Source organism: Chiloscyllium plagiosum, unplaced genomic scaffold (genome assembly GCF_037043375.1).
Source record: "Chiloscyllium plagiosum isolate Xiang-an unplaced genomic scaffold, Cpla_swu_hap1 HiC_scaffold_7, whole genome shotgun sequence".
In the NCBI taxonomy this organism is placed as follows: domain Eukaryota; kingdom Metazoa; phylum Chordata; class Chondrichthyes; order Orectolobiformes; family Hemiscylliidae; genus Chiloscyllium; species Chiloscyllium plagiosum.
The window spans coordinates 49,168,271-49,187,284 of NW_028270145.1; the positions used below are offsets into that span (position 1 = coordinate 49,168,271).

The 19,014-nt window shown below is 39.2% G+C and overlaps 1 protein-coding gene across 2 annotated transcripts in view; it reads right to left on the minus strand.

Annotated features, from left to right (window-relative positions):
- The window catches only part of agps (alkylglycerone phosphate synthase), a 153,747-nt gene that overhangs the window by 27,229 nt on the left and 107,504 nt on the right, over nt 1-19,014 (minus strand). For both annotated transcript variants that reach the window (XM_043693534.2, XM_043693535.2), the window contains 4 exons: nt 12,713-12,825; nt 7,364-7,433; nt 5,657-5,718; nt 2,807-2,896 (listed from right to left, as the gene is read on the minus strand). In XM_043693534.2, coding sequence (XP_043549469.2) covers nt 2,807-2,896; nt 5,657-5,718; nt 7,364-7,433; nt 12,713-12,825 — 335 coding nt within the window. The remainder of the gene's footprint in view (nt 1-2,806; nt 2,897-5,656; nt 5,719-7,363; nt 7,434-12,712; nt 12,826-19,014) is intronic.

Genomic DNA, 19,014 nt, shown 5'->3' on the forward strand with positions numbered 1-19,014 from the left:
GTAGCATTTTGGAGTTCCTTTTTGCCCAAAGGCTGTGCTTAAAGGCATTAATCTCATGGATTGTGTCCTTCTTGCTGCTTATAGGACACGGAGTTTCCAGAGGAATAGGCCTACAATTAAAAGTGAAGACATGCTGCGTCATTATAATAGTTAATGACTAAGCCACTTTCATACTTGACTTGATCACCTATTCCTTGTCCCATTTCAGATAAAAATCAGGTTTGAACTGGTTGAGTTCCTGTTCTGGATTTTTCTGTATTCAAACCAGAGAACGTTAATCACTTGTTTTTTGAGAGTTTGGATCAAAGTATGCACGCAGTGCACCTAGTAGATGGTATACACTACTATGTGTTGCTGGTGAAAGCAGTGAGTGAATGTTTAAGGTGAAAATGGGGAGCCAATCAAGCAAGCTGCTTTGTCATGAATAAAGAGGAGCTTCTGGGAGTGTTGTTGGAGCTGTACTCATCCAGAAAAGACAAGTGTTTGCCATCACATTCCTGGCTTGTTTTTGTAAATGTGGACAGTCATTGGGATATTATTCACTGCTGAGTTCCTAGCATCTGACTTGCTCTTGTAGCCATAGTATTCACATGGCTATTCCAGTTCAGTTTCAGGTTAATTGTTACCTCCAGGATGTTCACAGCAGGGGATTCATCAATGTTTTGCCATTCAATGTGAAGGAGTGATGGCTAGATGTCCCCTTGTTTATCTTTATCTGTGTATTCTTTCCCACTCTCTCACCGTCCTTGCAATCCCTACACCCCATCTAACTACATACAAACTACTCCCCATAATCAAGCCTCCCTAGCTTACGATGGATGACCCTCTTTGCTGCCCCTATCTCTTGTAAACAACCCCTCCAACACCACCACCACTAACCGACCAACACCACCAACTCTCTTTAACAATGTTTTGCCATCCAATGTAAGGAGTGATGGCGAAATTCCCCCTTGTTGGGGTTGGCCATTGCCTGACATGTGTTCAGCACTAATGTTATTTGCCACATTTATCAGTCCAAAACCAGATATTGCCCAGATCTTGCTTCATGGATTATTTCATTATCTGGGGAATCATGATTAGTGCTGAACTTTGCGCAATCACCACCGAGCATCCTGAATTCTGACCTAATAGGGGAAAAGAGGTCTTGATGAAACAGCTAAAGATGGTCGCTCAGATGCAACCCTGACAAACTGCTTCAATTATATCACAGGTCTGAGACAATTGACCTTCAACAACCACATCCATCTTCCTTTCATGCTAGCTGTGATCCAAACCATAGGATGGCATCTTCCATCACTTAATTCCCACTGATTCCAGCTTTGCAGGAACTTCTTTATGCTATGCTCATTCAATTGCTGCCCTGATATCAAGGGCAGATACTCTCAGCTCTGGAGTTCAATTTGTCTGCCCATATATGGACCAACACTGTAATGAAGGAACGAACTGAGTGGCCTTAGTGGAACTTAAATGGAGCAGATTATTGCTGAGGAAGTGCCACTTGATAGTACTGTCCATGACCATTTCCATCATTTTGCTGATGATCGAGAGTGGACTGTTCAGTCAGTAATTGGCTGGATTGAATGTATCCTGCTTTTATAGACAGGAATTTAATTTTCCGTTTTTAATAATCTTGGCCAATTTTCCACATTGCTTATATTGGAACAGTTTGGCTTGTGAAAAACTAGTTCTGGAATACACATTTTTAGTACTACTACTCGTTTCTACTTGTCTCATCTTACTGATACTCTTGGAATGGAGGTTAGCATTTTTAAAAGTACTGCAGTAAGGCTGCATTAACCTTGCAACATAGTATTATAAAGTTAAAGTACATCATTACAGCCTTCAGAGAAATCTAAATGCAGTCCAAGATGTGCTTTCCCTAGTCACCTATGGAAGTAGCAGGAGTAAAAAGAAAACTAACAGCCATCCTGGAGATGCAAGTAGCCATTTTGTTCTGTTCAAAGATGTGCAGAACACTCAACTTGTTCATTCCAGGTCAACAATGCTGTTTCCTACTCTGAATAGAACTCCACAGACAACTGGAGACACCAGAACTAAAGAATGGAATTTAAAAATACAGGTCTCCCTTTTAAAAGATCTCTGAAGTTTGGTTATTCTGTGTAAATCTCACCTCCAGAAAATACTGGATGGTGGGTAATAGATTTTTTAAGGCAGAGTCACATAGATCTTTGATTGACATGGAAGTCTGGGGTTATGGTGGGGTGGGGGTGGCAAGTGGGCAAATGGAGCTGAGACCATTAGGTAGACATTTTATCAAATAGAACAGATTTGATGGACCAGTAGCATACTACTGTGTCCTGACAGCAAGTCTGAGGGCTCCTTACAACAGAACTGTGAATTAAAGATACTTTGATTGCTTCCTTACTTATTGAATAACTTAAAAATAAATATATCCAAGAAAATGTTTATTGCAAAAACAGCTTCTCAACTCAAGATGAAGAATAAACTGTTCTGAACTAAATCTACAAATGTCTGTTCAGAACTAGGCTAAAATAAAAATTAGAAACACAGTCTCTCCTTCTTTCTCATCAACATTTGCAGAGATATCTTGACTAATCACCCAAATAAGTGCTTGGGGAGTAAGTTATCAAGGATTAATAATCACATTTCAACATATATGGTTTTGCAAGGTCAATTGCAAAAGTATTGACCAGCAAGCTATTCCCAGGAAAAAATACAAAACATTCACACAACCAACAGGTAAAGTAATTCTTCCTATATGTCCTAAATATGAAAAATTACAAGAACTGACAATTTTGAGAACAACATTTTAAGAACTACTTACCTGCATGTAGCAAGAGGAGGAAATTGAACACCTCTTTCTTTACATTCTCTTATTAGTTTCTCTTTCACATTCCTGCAGAGATCAATCACCCTAAAAAACATTCAGAATAGACTGATGGGCCTATTTTTAGTTGGAAATAGTTTGCCTACTAAAAACAGATGCTTATACAAGGGCATTTAAAAATCGATTTCAGAACCAGTTTTCTGAAATGCAAAAGAATAAAAGTACCAGCAATGAACAATTTTTAAAAATGAAAATAATGAATCATGTACATTCATTTTGCATTCAAGTAATTCAGCAGCATATTTTACATCCGTGAATTATATATTGATCATTGTGCAATCATGTAGATTGTCAACAATGCTGAATAATTAAGATTACTAATTGATGCCTTATATACAGAGGGACTGAAGATTGAGGTCTTGTTGGGTGAAACAGTAGTGAATAATTGGATGAGGGCAAGCAAAATTGAATAAATTCACATTTTAAAACCAGACATCTTTTGTTTCTTTAAATTTATATTTGAATTAGCTAAAAATGTTGCAATTTCAAGAGAAAGTGGGAATCACAGGAATTTACTGAACTAGCCAAGAAACTTGAAGGCACACCTTACTACTATTGGTAATGTGTAATTACAGCACAGAAACTTACTTGGGAACTTTTCAATATAGTTTGGACACAGGAGTCGCTTTTATATTCATTCATGGGATGTGACCATTGCTGACAGGGCCATCATTTATTTCTCATCCCTAACTGCCAAGACAGCAGTTATCAGTCAAGGGTCTGGAGTCACATGTAGGCCAGACCCGTAAGAATGACAGTTTCCTTCCCCAAAGGAAAGCTATTTTGTGAGCCAAAAATCAAAAATATTCCCCCCCATCCACCCCAACAACCACTCATTATTACTATTAGACTCGTAATTCCAAATTTTTAAAATTATTGAATTCAATTCCATGGAGGGGTTTGAATCCTGGTACCCAGGATAATACTTGAATCTCTGGATTAATAGTCTAGAAATAATTCCATTAGGTGCCATATCATCATCGCCCTTAAAGGCAGCAAACAAAAAGATTTAACGGTACCTTTTGTCGTCAGCCTATTGTTATGCATTCAGGGAGTGCACTTGCAGAAGTGTTTTAATGCATTTTAGATGTCGATGACTTTGTATTGCATAAATTTCCACTTTTATTTCACAATGCAACTGTATTATAAACTGTAAAAATATGATTGCTAAGTCCTAACTGAATAAATTCAGCAGATACAAATAGAGATAGACAATTCAGTTTTAAGGGCACAAAATTTCAGGAATTCTCCAGATCATGAGAAAGTCTGCCAAATTAGATTGCATCTTTGAGACCACAGGTGTCAAGATCTACAGTTAATACTGAAAAAATTAAGTCAAATTTAAAGAGAAAGAGGGAATGAAGTATTTTTTTCCTCCTCAGATATCTAGTCAAACTCTTGGCAAGTTCTCCAAATACTCCTGAAGGTCAGTCATTGTTATGTAGACAAATGTGTCAGCTAGTACAAAAACTGCAAAGCTCCACAAATAACAGCTTTGTATTTAAAAAAAGTGTTACTTCAGGAAAGTGAGAGAGATTGAGAGAACACTGCATTCTCTGTAGTGCCACAGGAGCTTTTATGTCCACCTGAGCCAATAATAGTAATGCATATGGAAGACAAGAACCAAAACAATGCAACAATATTTGAATATTTGATGGAACTGTCAGGACACAGTATACTAAAGTTCATAGTAGGTTTTGAACCCAACCACAAGCAAGCATGGTCATAACTAAATCAGACTAAAACTTGGAATATTTTCAAATATAGGTCTAAACAAAAACAAATGCCTCAACAAATGTACAAAATAAATTATTTTTGATGGCACCAACTGGAACAGACCACACCAGTACTTTAAAGAAAAGTTATTAAGTGGATAACTTTCAATTAGCACCTATATATGTATAGAAGTTTACCAACCTTTGGTAATTGAATTTGATAGATGGGCTTGAATATGGTCTTACTTTAGGTCACTGGGAAACTGAGCCATTTATACAATATTTTGAGCAACAAGTGTAGAGAGCCAATTTTGCAAAAGTGGCTTTCCATTAGTTAAAACATAACCCCAACTCTCACCTCCCTTCCTGGAGAGGAATAAATTATAAACAGCTAGTTTTTAAAAAGTAACAACCTTTAAAATTTGCATAAGAATAGCTAACAATTTCGCACACCACAACTGGTTGAGCTAGAAGTGTCATTGTACTGAATCATGTATGTTGGGGCTCTTTTAATAGGGATAGGAACATTGCAAATCTATAATCTGTTTAACAATTCACAGTAATTTTACATTTAAGTTTGTGTTGTGTTGTAATCAATAATAGTGCACAATGATTGCAGAAGTTGTTTTGATGTCTATTCTTTGAGGGACTCCGTATTAGCAGAATGTCACAGTAACTCAAAATTGGGATTGAGCCCATTCCAGTTACTATCAGCACTGTTTCTTCTGGGCTGTATACAACATGATGGGGAGGTGCCGGTGTTGGACAAAATCAGAGGTCACACAACACCAGGTTATATTCCAAAAGTGTATTTTACCTGATGACGGAGCAGCACTCGAAGCATGTGATTTCAAATAAACTTGTTGGTTTATAATCTGGTGTCACGTGGCTTCTGACTGTACACAAATGAAAAGATGTCTGCAGTGTTGCAGGTTTCAAAAATGAACAGTAGCAGAGCTGCACAGACTCGAAATTACAACTATAGAGAAGATTATCTGTTTAATTTAGGTATAAATGCTACAGTGCAGAATAAAAATGCATTTATTAATAATTGTTTACAAAATATTTTTACCGGTCCCAAGGAACAGAGGTTTCAAATGACTCTCCGATGATGTAATAGTCCATGCCCAAGTCCTAAAAAAAATATAGTACAATGTTCAAAAGGTTATTCCCTACACTAAACAGCCATCTTAAATCTAAAATATAACTTTAAAAATTATTAAAATTTGGCATGCTATTCAATTTGCTATAGTGAGAAATAAAAATAGTGGCAGCGTTCCATCTAGCACAACAATGGTTTGCACCACAGTCGTCCAACTTTATGTTACACAGTGCCTGGTTTGACTCAGATACTCCACTTTGATCTTGTTGTAAAGGAAAGCAGATGGCTGAGAAGTTGCATGCTTTGTTGCACTCTGTTTTCTCTGGGCCATCTCCTTGGGTCGGTTGAGCTTACAGATTTTGCTTGCCTCTTCCAGTCACCTTCATGCAGTAAAAGCAGTTAGCAATCATCTCCCAGTTTGTCAGTATCAATATCTGCCTTCTTCATATCTTGCTTGCATGCAGATGTTTAGAGAGTTATGAATGCCCTGAGACCTTGACACAATGGCCAGTTAATTGTAACGTAAGTAATGCTTGAACCTAAACATTTTGTATGTGAAGGAGTCTGCAACCGATGTTGATATAAGGATGACACTGGCGCTTTGAATATAAAAAAAACTAAGGATTGCATCCTCACTCTAACACTCACAATGGATGACCTGTAACACGGTAACACAGTAACACAGGTGTTACTGTGTTAAGAATAAGATCCTGAGTGACATCACATGATCAAATCCAGGTAATGTCCTGATCTCTGATCTCAGATGTGTCTAGGGCACCTTGTGGCCTGGTTTGCTTCAAAAGATGGTAGTTAGACAAAAGGCCACAATATCAAAGCTCAAGTAGTCTTTGACTGTTCTCATTTATCTTTTGTAAGCCATGCCGTCTGAAGCAGGAGGGCCATGCCTCATGATCCACAATCCACTGTGTAATTGAAATCTCCAAGTAAAGATGTCTTGAGTAGGGATTCTGTTGATAGTAGTGCCAAGTTTACCACAGAATCTGTAATGAAGCACAGCACTGGAGCAGAGATACTCAAAATGTTAACTGGCCCTCTGAGTTGAGGAGAAGATAAGACAGGGTTCATTACAGTGAAGCCTATACTGTGCTCACCCATTTCCAATGAATACATTCTTCTGGCAAGGGAAGCGTAACAATTTTCGTTCAGTGATTAGCTCTCAGTAAGCCTGGTAGCATGTAATAGCGGTATTTGTTTTTCCATGATCAATATTTCAACCAATAATCCAAACTAAATTTCAGTCTTGACACTACATAGGACATTATGTCAATATGAAATAAAATGACTGCTTGTTACATAAATAGAAATTGCCAGCCTATCATCCTCGATCATGAATAATTAGCTGCTAGTTACAACAGAAATTTAAACTTTTTCATTACATTGAATACTAATGAAAATTACAGAATTGAGAAGATTTGAATTAAGTTAAAATTAACCTCGGCATCTAAATATTGCTAGCTAGAAACATTTTAATGCAAAACTGTTAATAATAGTTCTGTGTTGAATGCTTTCATCAGGTTTAGGGCTATCAGCTAACTAAATTTTCAATTTTCCCTCAAATTCTTCTTCAAAAGATTTTGTTATGCAAGATGGAAAATGCATAAAAGTTACTCAATTAGAAATTAAACTGAAAACTTAATACATTCATAAGCAACATACCCGAATATAAGCGATAACAAATGTCAGCATGTAGCCCCGTTGTCCATTATCTTCTCCTGCAGCCAAGCCTCTGCAATTGAAAATATTCAACTCAGCAGAGACAAAGCAGTTGTTCACAGAAATCCAAAATGTTATTTACTGGAATGTTTGATAAGTTTACTATCTTAAAAGTGGCCAGTAATCAGCACTCTTTTTGCAAGTCAAAATGTATGCATTGGTTTCTGTTTTTCTGTACTTAACGTTTGTGCACTGACAATACAGACTGGAAGACATTTAAAAATGAAAAGATAGGTTGGTTGATGCACAACAATTTACAACAATTTGAGACTGAACAGAATTGGGATTTACAGGAATTCTTTTCTTCTACATATAAAACATTCATACCTAATCCTCATTTTAATTTGTTAACTTTAAAATATTTTGTGGAAACTTTCATCATCTACCAAGAATTATCAGCCACTCAGAATGAACTGAAGGACTGAGTGGGCAGCAATCTTACCCATTGCCAGGGAATTAAAAATCCCAAATTTGGCTAAGTCAAACAGTTAATTAATTAATAAGAACATTAGCACTGAGAATACAAGGATATTGCCAAGGTTAGACGATTTGAGCTTTCGGGAGAGGCTGGATAGGCTGGGACCTTTTCCCTGGAGCCTCAGAGGCTATGGGGGACCTTTTCGTGGTCTGTAAAATCATGAGGGGAATAGATACGGTAAATAGATAAAGTATTTTCCCTTGTGTGGGGGAGTGCAGAAATAGAGGGCATACATTTAGGGTGAGAGGGGAAAGAGATAAAAGGGACATAAGGGGCAATGTTTTCACGCAGAGGGTTGTGCGTTATACATGAACTGCCAGAGGAAGTGGTGGAGGCTGGTACAATTAGAAAATTTAAAAGTCATCTGGATGGGTATATGAATAGGAAGGGTTTAGAGGGATACGGACCAAGTGTCGACAAATTGTACCAGATTAGGTTTGGATATCTGGTCGGCATGGACGAGTTGGACCGAAGGATCTGTTTCCATGCTGTACATCTCCATAACTAAGCTTCTCCCAAGTACAGACTTCACCAGACTGTAATAAAATTGGTGGAATGGGAGTAAGAATTTACATGGATATGTAAATAGTAAACCTAAACTAAAAGGAACATGTTAGGATTAGATGCTATGATACAGTGGAAACTTTAGCATCTAACTACATGAAATCAAACAAGGTTAAAATTGAGGTCAAAAACAAATTGACAACGGAGTGATATTTCTTATAAAGTAATAAAGATGGGAGGGGTATATCCTGCTGCTCTGGTCTATGGGAACAGGTAACAAGTGTTACCAACAACCACACCTATATTAAACAGCAGCAGCTCAAGTAATTTGAACTTAAGAATTGATAAGCTGGAGTCTGAGCCACTGATGCATCAGGGAGACAGAGTATTCTGGACACTTAATTCCAGGGAGTAGGCACCACTGTAGATGAAAATACTTCAGATATGGTTGTTGTCGGGACAATGAAAGATCTGACTACTCATGAATATTGGAATCCAGAATGTAGCAATGGCATAACCTCACAGTTTGCACCAACTTAGCAGATATGAGGTTCTTGCACCTTACATGAACAAGAGAGGGACCCACAAGGAGGATGAGCAAACAGACCACAACATCTGTTGTATAAGTGTCACTTAAGCTTGGAGAGTAAAAGTACAGCTGTAATAATAGGGAACTACAGGTGTGCACCCAAGAATATAAAGCATGAAGGCTGTGCTGCTGGCCAGGTATCAAGAAGAAGAATATTTTCAATGTGGTTTTGATAGCAACTTGCTAGAAGGGGGGGAAAAAAATCCACATATGACATTCCATACAAGTACTTAAGACATGAATAAAACCCAGAGGGAAAGACTGCAAAGGGAGAACAGGCAAAGGAGAAGGTCAAAAAGTAAATGTATGACATGAATTTTGTTAGGGGAGAAATGAGTTTTAATTCAGGGGCCCTGGCAACAGCATTGGGAAAGAGGGAGCTCTTCTGATAGGATTGATTGTATGTTCATCTCGCTGGGACGAGCATCCTGGTGAATTAAATAAATCAGCAGATAAGCATTAAACGGCATAATGGGGGGTGGGTAGGGCAGCAATTTTAAATGTACAGGTGAGGGGAGAATACAGAAAATTCAAGAGAAAGAATGAGGCAATAGTGTAGGCAGTGATAATCAGAATATGACATGGAAGGAAATAATATACAAGGATAAGTGTGCCAGCAAACACAATCAAAGGAGGAGAGAAGGGTGAGGACACAGAAATAAAGGATTTTTAACTGACTGCAGTAGTATTCGTAACAAGATAAATGAAAGCACAACTGGACATATATAAGTTGGATTGATTGTAATCGAGAGCTGTGGTTGCAAGATTGGGATCTAAACTATTAAGAAAGGCTTGGCATTTTGGAAGAATAGTTAAAATGGATAAGGAGGTGGAGTTGCTCTGACCATAAAGGTCAAAGTCTGAGCCGTAGTGACAAATTACCTCAGCATAAGTGAAAATCATTTTGGGTAAAAAATACAGAATGGCAAAGGAAAGAAGGAACTGGTGGGAGTTAGTCTATAGGCCATTTAAAAGTAGCTACGCTACAGTACATAAATCAAGACATAACTGTGCTGGTTAAAGAAAAAGCACTGGAGTAGATATTGTAACATTAACCTTCATTTAGATTGACAAATCAATTCACTGAACATATCCTGAAGACTGAGTTCCCAGAACTACTCAGGACAGTTTCTTAGAACTATACATTGTGGAACAAACATTTTACATCTGGTACAGTGTATTGAAACAAGATTAACTGATGACCTGATAGTAAAGGACCTTCTAGGAAAGAATAATCATAACTTAGCAAATTTCGCATTCAGTTGGGGGGGGGGGGGGGGGGGGGAAGAAGAGAGAAACTTGGGTCTGAAACTACTGCCTTAATTTGAAATAAAAGAAATAACAAAGTATAAAGACAAAGTTAGTTAAAGCAGACTGGTAAGATGGTAGATCAGTTTTGGATAGGCATTTAAGGGAATAATTCATAATTTTTAAAGATACAATTCAGTTTAAAAAAAGCCTCTACAGAAAGATGAATAACCCTTAGTTAATTAAGGAAATTAAAGATGGAATCCGATTGAAGAAAAAGCAATCATTGTGAAATTTCATTGTTGGCCAAAAAAAAATGAAAGATCTTAGAAACTTAGTAATGAACAACTAAATAATAGAAGGGAGAAAATAGAGTAAACTAGCAAGAAATAGAAGAGATTCTACAAGTAAATTAAAAAAGTAACAAAGTATAATGGTGGCCCCTCAGACGACAAGACCGGTGAGTTAATAATGGGTTATTGAGACAATGCAGAGACTGAACAAATGTGTTATATTTGGCTCCACAGAAAAACAAATTTAAAACCATATAAATAATAGTAAAAAATTACATGGCAAAAGGGAGGAGAAACATAAATCATGATGAGAGAAAAATACATAATACAAAATTTATAAACTCAAGGCTGACATCCCTTGGATCTGAAAGCTCGGTCAAATTTTAAAAGGAACCTATAGAGATGGCAGATTGTTGTAATCAGCCAGAGGTTCTAGATTCTGGAAAGGCTTAATTGAAAAAGCAAAAGGCAACACCTCTATTTAAGAAAGAAGGGAGATTGAAAGCAGGAAACTATAGGTCAGTTAGCCCAACTTTGGAAAAATGCTGGAATCCATCAGACAAGTAGTAGTAGCAGGACATTCAGAGAAAATCATTAAAACCATGCTAATTCTGCTTGATTGTATGAATTGGAAATACATTAGGATTCTTTGAGGATGCAAGAAGCAAGGTAGATAAATGAGAACCAACAGAGGTAGTGTATTTGGATTTCCAAAAGACACTTGATAAGTTCCCATATAAATTATATTGTACAAAAATAAATCACAATGGTAGGGATAATATACCAGCACGGACAGAGAACTGGATAAGTATCAGAAAACTATTGGAATAAATGGGTATTTTTACATTGATAAGCTGCAACTAAAGGTGCCCCACAGAGATCAGTTCAGAAACAGAAATTATTTACAACTCACTTTCATGACCTGGATGATGGGGTCAAATGTATTGTAGCCAAATCTGCTGTCAATAAAAGGTAGGACAGAACTTTAAGGGCATTTAAATGGTCATTGAGATAGGGCTTCAGATTGGTTCCACAGGTCAGCGCAAGGGCCGAAGGGCCTGTAATGTGCTGTAATGTTCTATGTAGAAAGGAAGTTGTGGGTTGGGCACAGAGTTGACAAAATGAGTGCTGGAAGAGCATAAATTAGAAAATGAGGTTTGGTAGAGGAAGAGAAAAACCAAATTCCATTTGTATTTTGAGGCTATGAATACTTTAGAGAAAGATGTGGAGGTGCCGGTGTTGGACAGGGGTGGGGTGGGCAAAGTTAAAAATCATGCAAACCAGGTTATAGTCAGACAGGTTTATTTAGAAGTACAAGCTTTTGGAGCACTGCCTGTTGGAATATAACCTGGCGTTGTGTGATTAACTTAGTGGAAAAGGCATTTGAATGTGCACATTCACGAATGAGAAGGTAAACATGCAGGTACAGCAAGTCATTAGGAAAGCAAATGGTCAGTTTGCTTTAATGCAAGGGACGTGGAGTATCAAAGTAGCAAAGTCTTTATAGGGCCTTTATGATATCACACTCAAGGGTACTGTGTACAGTTTTGGTCCCTATGTAAGGAGAGATAAACAAACTGCAGAGATAGGTAGTGAAGGTTCACTAAGTTGATTCCTGGAATGATGTGGCAATGGGTGCCCATTTAAAATGAGGATTTTTTTTTTCCCCACAAGTCGTGAATCTTTGGGTTTCTCTATCTCGAGAACTGTGGAGGTTAGGTCGTTGAACATATTTAAGGCCAACGTAGACCCTTGAACCATTACAAAATTGATTATAGGGAGAAATAGGAAAATGCAGTTAAGTCCAATATTAGATCAGCCATGACCTACTGGAATAATGAGCAGGCTCAAGGAGATTCATTGTACACTTCGGCATCCATTTTTCTTTTGGTTTTTAAATTTCAAAAATCAAACATTCAGGATCAAAATACTTTTAAAATGCCAATGTAGAAATCCCTAATGGAATGGTGGAGGGTAGCTTTAAGGGTTATAGACTTTATTCTCTATCTAAAAATCATATACAATGGCAACTTTACACTGATGCCAACCATTATAGAATTTGTTACAGGATTTTAATGTCTTTCTGTTGGGAATATGTAAATATAATTTATGCAACTGGAACTAGAAAAGTCATCTTTATATCTCACTACATGGTCTAGATTTTTTTTTCCAAGTCTTACCCAACTTTAGCAGCAATATCATAAACATGCTTTTCCTGTTGAAGAACCTTTTCTCTGCTACCTTCAAAAAGTAGGGTTGCTACGCATAAGTCATTGGGATCAAATCCCTTGAACTGTGGAAATAAAAGTATGAGAATATTAAACAGAATTTGAAGGTGTGAGGATGTTGTATCTGAAACCAGAGATATTTACACTTGAAGAGTTTAACTGAATGCATCTTAGAATAACCACCAAGTTTTAATGGCAAATATATAATCCATAATTACATTGTTCAATTCAATATTTTCAAGTTTGGACCACCTTCAATCATAATTGATCTCTTACCTAAATAGAACCATAAAAATGCATTAGGTGCATAAATCTGTATGTTCTGGTTATCTTGCTCTTAATTGCACAAATTCTTCTGGAGCCATTACTGTGCAGATAACTTTGCTTGGTTCCCAGCCACCTTTCTTCCCCACACCCTATGTAGTTTAACTCTACAAATTTCCCCTTCTAGACATCTTTCAATTTCCTGTCCAGATGGCCAGAACTACAGCTCTAGCATCTCTAGGTGTCACTTAACTAGCCCACAAACAGCAGTATTGAGCAGGGCCATTACAATGTTAGTCATGAGTAACAATCCGGAAACAGAAGTCAATTTAAAATCAAATCACTCAACTGATATTAAATAACGTCACACAGACAAAATAATCAAAATAAGAGGTCAAATTGTAAAATATACTGAATACATACTGAAGGTAATGAAAAAAAAGAAAAAAAATGTTTTGGACTATTTGATTGATTAGATTAGTTAGATTCCCTACAGTGCGGAAACAGGCCCTTTGGCCCAACAAGTCCACACCGACCCTCCAAAGAGTAACCCATCCAGACCTATCCACCTACTCCCTACTAATGCACCTAACACTATGGGTAATTTAGCATGGCCAATTCACCAGACCCGCACATCTTTGGAAGGTGGGAGGAAACCAGAGCACTCAGAAAACCCACGCAGACACGGAGAAAGTGCAAACTTCATGCAGGCAGTCACCCAAGGCTGGAATCGAACCTGGGTCCCTGGCGCTGCGAGGCAGCAGTGCTAACCACTGAGCCACTGTGATCAAGATAACAAAACTTAAAAAAACTATAGCTGATTTGCTGCTTAACTGCTGGCAATACATGATAAATAAGACTGATCAGATTGGTAAATGGGCTGAGTGGCAGATGGAGTTTAATTTTGATAAATGAGGTGTAACACAAATCAGGGCCGGACTTAAACACTTAATGGTAAGGCCCTAGGGAGCATTGATAAACAAAGAAACCTTGGAGTGCATGTTCATAGATCTTTGAAAGGCAGTGAAGGAGGCATTTGGTACACTTTCCTTTTTTGGTCAGTGAATGGAGTAAAGGAGTTTGGGGAGGTCATGTTGTAACTGTATAGGACATTAGTTAGCCCATTTCTAGAATGCTGCATTCAATTCTGATCTCCCTGCTATAGAAAAGATGTTGTGAAACTTGAAAGGCTTCAGAAAATATTTACAAGAATGTTGCTAGGATTGGCGGGTTTGAGCTACAGGGAGATGCTGAAAAGGTTGAGGCAGTTTTCCCTGAAGCGTCAGAGGCTGAGGCCTCATGAGGAGTGAATAGTCAAGGTGTTTTCTGCAAAGTAGGATACTCCAAAATTAGAGGCCATAGGTTTAAGGTGAGAAGGGAAATATTTAAAGGGACCAAAAGGGACCAGTTTTCATGCAGAGGATGGTGTGTGTTTGGAATGAGTTGCCAGAGGAAGTGGTGGAGGCTGGTACAATTACATCATTTAAAAGTCATCTGGATGGGTATATGAATCAGAAAGGTTTAGAGGGATATGGGCCAAAAGCTGGCAAACGGGACTAGATTAGTTTCGGATATCTGGTCAACATGAGCGAATTGGATCAAAGGGTATGTTTCTTTCCTGTACAGCTCTATGACTATGTGCACACATGAATACTATTCTGAAACAATTGGTGTAAACAACATTTTCATCCATTGGGAAATAACTTCCACGCATGCCTGTGTCCGGTTAATCAGGGAGCTTAGATTCTTTGACAGATTTTGAAGCAAAAATGAAGGTTTGGTGAGCAGCAATAGTTGCATGTTTGAAATAGTAAAAAGTCAGTACTAATTTTAAAAAAAGGTAGATCAGTCCATTCTAAATTTTTGCATAATTAATTGGCATGCAGGGGTACAGGATAACTTATTTCTAAATTGTAAAACAATGTTAGGACAGAAAAGCAGGAATACCACTGTTGCCCTTTGTGGCACAGGTGGTTTGAAAGGCACAAACATATTGTATTTGATTCTTGACACGTCATGATGTCAGCGATCAAACATTAGCACTGAATTGTAGCATGTCAAGTTTAAAGGCCACTTGTGTCTTCTTATTACAAAAGGAAAAGCAATAGACTCCAGCTGAGCTCGGTTTTATAATTTCATTCATAATTCAACCTTTGAGTAATGTACAAATTAAAGTGAAGCAAAGTGTAGAAACTATGACTTCAAAAGTACACAGTCAGTAGGCTCATTAAAGATATGTAGTTAACAGAAGTATTCAAACATATTTGTCCATTTTGATGGCCATTCTGTAAATGTCAAAAACGATGACATAGGCGGCACGGTGGCACAGTGGTTAGCACTGCTGCCTCACAGCGCCAGAGACCCGGGTTCAATTCCCGACTCAGGCGACTGACTGTGTGGAGTTTGCACATTCTCCCCGTGTCTGCGTGGGTTTCCTCCGGGTGCTCCGGTTTCCTCCCACAGTCCAAAGATGTGCAGGTCAGGTGAATTGGCCATGCTAAATTGCCCGTAGTGTTAGGTTAAAGGGGTAAATGTAGGGGTATGGGTGGGTTGCGCTTCGGCGGGTCAGTGTGGACTTGTTGGGCCGAAGGGCCTGTTTCCACACTAAGTAATCTAATCTAATCTAAAATGCAAAATCAATGAAGGGGAAACAAAGAACAAAATGCACCAATAAAATTTTCCAATTCCAGGAAGCAAGCTCCACCTGAAGCTTAATCAATATCAAATTACTCCAAGGAATCTTGGTTTCAGGCTCACTAAAATCAAGACTGTGTAGTAGTTCTCACCCTTTCCATTCTTTTCTGCTGCCTTGAACTTCCAGTTGCCTGTCACTTCAATAACCACCCCCCGCCATTCCCTGGCCAATATCTCTGACTCAGGGATGTATGTGTACCAGCCTCCACTATTTCCACTTGCAACTCATTCCAAATATGCATCACCCTCAGCACAAGCTGGAAAAACACCCCTTTTTCCGCTTGGGGACCCTGCGGCTTTCTGGACTCAATATCGAGTTGAATAATTTTAGGGCTTGAACGCTCCCATATTCGTGCCCCTACCCTCTCAGACCAGATGTTGTTATCACAGTCTGCTATTACACACAATCCATTGCTCACCATTAAGTCTTCACTAACAGCTATTCACCCTCCAAGCCAGATCGTTATCCAGTCCTTTGTCTGCCCAACTATTCCTCCCTCACCTTGGGCTTTAACCTCACACATCGTTTACTCCTTACCCCTTCCCCCATCCCCCCCACCAGGAGTTTTGCACATAAACCGATATTTTCATCACTACCATCAGTTCTGAGGAAGGGTCACTGGACCAGAAACATCAACTACTGATTTCAGCCTAGAGATGCTGCCAAGCCTGCTAGCTTTTCCATCAATTTCTGTGCTTGTTCCTTCTAGGTAGAAGAGGTTGTAAGTTTGGAAGATGCAGTCTAAGGATTATTGGTGAATTTCTGCAGTGCATCTTGCAGATTATACCATGCTGCTACTGACCATCAATGCTAGAGAGAGTGAATGCTTGTGGATGGAGTGCCAATCAAGCATGCTGCTTTATTCTGGATGGTGTCAAACTTCTTCAGTGTTTGTTGGAGCTGCACCCATCCAGGCAAGTGGGGATTATTGCATCACACTCATGACTTGTGCCTTTTAAATGGTGAACATTCTTTGGAGAATCAGGTGGGGAGTCATTTGCTGCAGTGTTCCTAGCCTCTGATGTGCTCTTGTAGCCACTGTATTGATATGGCAAATCCAGTTGAATTTCAACCAATGGTAACCAAAGAATGTTGATACTGGGGGATTCAGTGATGGCAGCTCTAGTTAATGTCAAGGGTGATGGTTAGGCTGTCTCATCGGAGATGCTCATTTGAGTGGCATGAATATTACTTGCCACTTGTCAGCCCAAACCTGGGGGGATATTGTCCAGATCATCTTGCACCTTGACATAGATTGCTTTTGTATCCGATGTGTTGCAAATGATGCTAAACATTGTGCAATCATCAGCGAACATCCCCACTTCTGATCTTATGATGGAGGTAAGGTCATTGATGAAGCAGCTGAAGGTGGTTGGGCCCAGGACATTGCCCTGAGGAACTCTTCCAGAATCCCTATAGTGTGGAAACAGACCCTTCTGCCCAACAAGTCCACACCAACCCTCTGAAGAGTAACCCACCCAGACCCATTAACTAACCCCATATTCACCCCTGACTAAGGAACCTAACCAACACATCCCTGAACACTGTAGGCAATTTAGCACAGCCAATTTACCTAACCTGCAGATCTTTGGACTGTGGGAAGAAACTGGAGCACCCGGAGGAAACATGCAGACACCGGGAGAATGTGCAAACTCCACACAGTTGCCAGAGGTTGGAATCGAACCTGGGTCCCTGACACTAAGGCAGCTGTGTTAACCACTGAGCAACCAGAGATGTCCTGGAACTGAGATAACGGTCTTCCAACAACCACAGCCATCTTCCTTTGTGCTAGGTATGACTCCAACCAGCAGGGAGTTTGCCCTAATTCCCACTGATTCCAATTTTGCTATAGCTCCTTGATGCCACACAGGCAAATGCAGCCTTGATGTCAAAGGCTTCCACACTCATCTCAGCTCTGGAAAACAGCTATTTTTCCATGTTTGCACCAAGACTGTAATGAAGTCAGTAGCTGAGCAACGCTGGTGGAACCCAAAGTGGATGGCGACAGAGTAGGACACTTCAGCCAAAGCTCTTCTCTTCTGTCTTACCTTTTATCGGTTTCTCCTCTTTAGGATATTTTTTCTCCTCTTTCTTCTAGGAGAACATACTGAACTCCTGGCCTCTGTGTCCTCTCAGCCAGGAGTGGCATCCTCCCAGCTGGGCATGGTGATCTCCCAGCCCAGCATAGCAGCCTTTCAGCTTGGCGTGGCCTCAGCATGGATCTCTGGCCTCGAGGTGATTCAAAGCCCAATTTGACTGCAGGCCAAGTGCCAGCATGGACTGGGTTGAAAGAGTGTGGTTCTGAACTTTTTATTTCTCTAATTTATTCCTACGATCTTTAATGCTGAACTATTGATTTCTTAATTTTCTAATTTTTGGGTTTCATTTAAGAACTTGAACTGAAGAATCTGAGAAAAATAACCTAGGTAACTTGTACCTGAGATGGCACTGTAGGTGGCGACTGCAAACCTTTCACAACAGTCGAGTACATGTGACAATAAGGCTAGTTCAATTCAATTAACTGACCAGGTTATTGCTGAGCTGGTGCTGCTTGATAGCATAGTTGATGACAATGTCCATCACTTTAGTGATGATCGAGGGGAAACGGATGGTGCAGTAATTGGTTGAGTTGGATTTGTACTGCTTTATGAATACAGGACATATCTGGACAATTTTCCCACATTGTCAAGTAGATGCCAGTCAGAGCTGGAATCAAGTTTATGCAGTTCAGGCTAGGAATTCTTTGAATGAATTCAGCTCAACTGAACTAGTGAGACTTCTATTGCTGAGCTTGAAATAAGAATTCCTTCCACTACATGCTGACAATACACATACTTCATTAATTGTTGCCCTGCAAAATCATTTTTTTTGTCAACAGAATAACTTTAGATTCAGAGTCATACTATGGAAATGTCAAGATATTACCCTTTGAGTTTCTCCATTGTGCTGCAAATGTTAGGAAATAACACTACCAGCTACATTGAATTGTTGCCTGGTATCACCCCTTATGTCAGTCTGGGATTGGATTTCTTTTTCATCAGTTTGTGGGCATGTGGGTGTTACTTACAAGACCAACATTTGTTGACCATTCTCAGTAGCCTACAAGAGAGCAGTAAGCCACCTTCCGTAACTGCGGCATTCTCAGTCACAGGGTAGGAGATGCAAGATATTAATCCAAAGTTGTTGAACAAAGGGAATTATGCATCCAAGTCAAGACTTGGAGAGGAACTTTCAAGGCAAGGGGCAGGTGGAGAAGGCAGTAGCGAGGAGAGGGGCAGGTGGAGAAGGTGGCTGC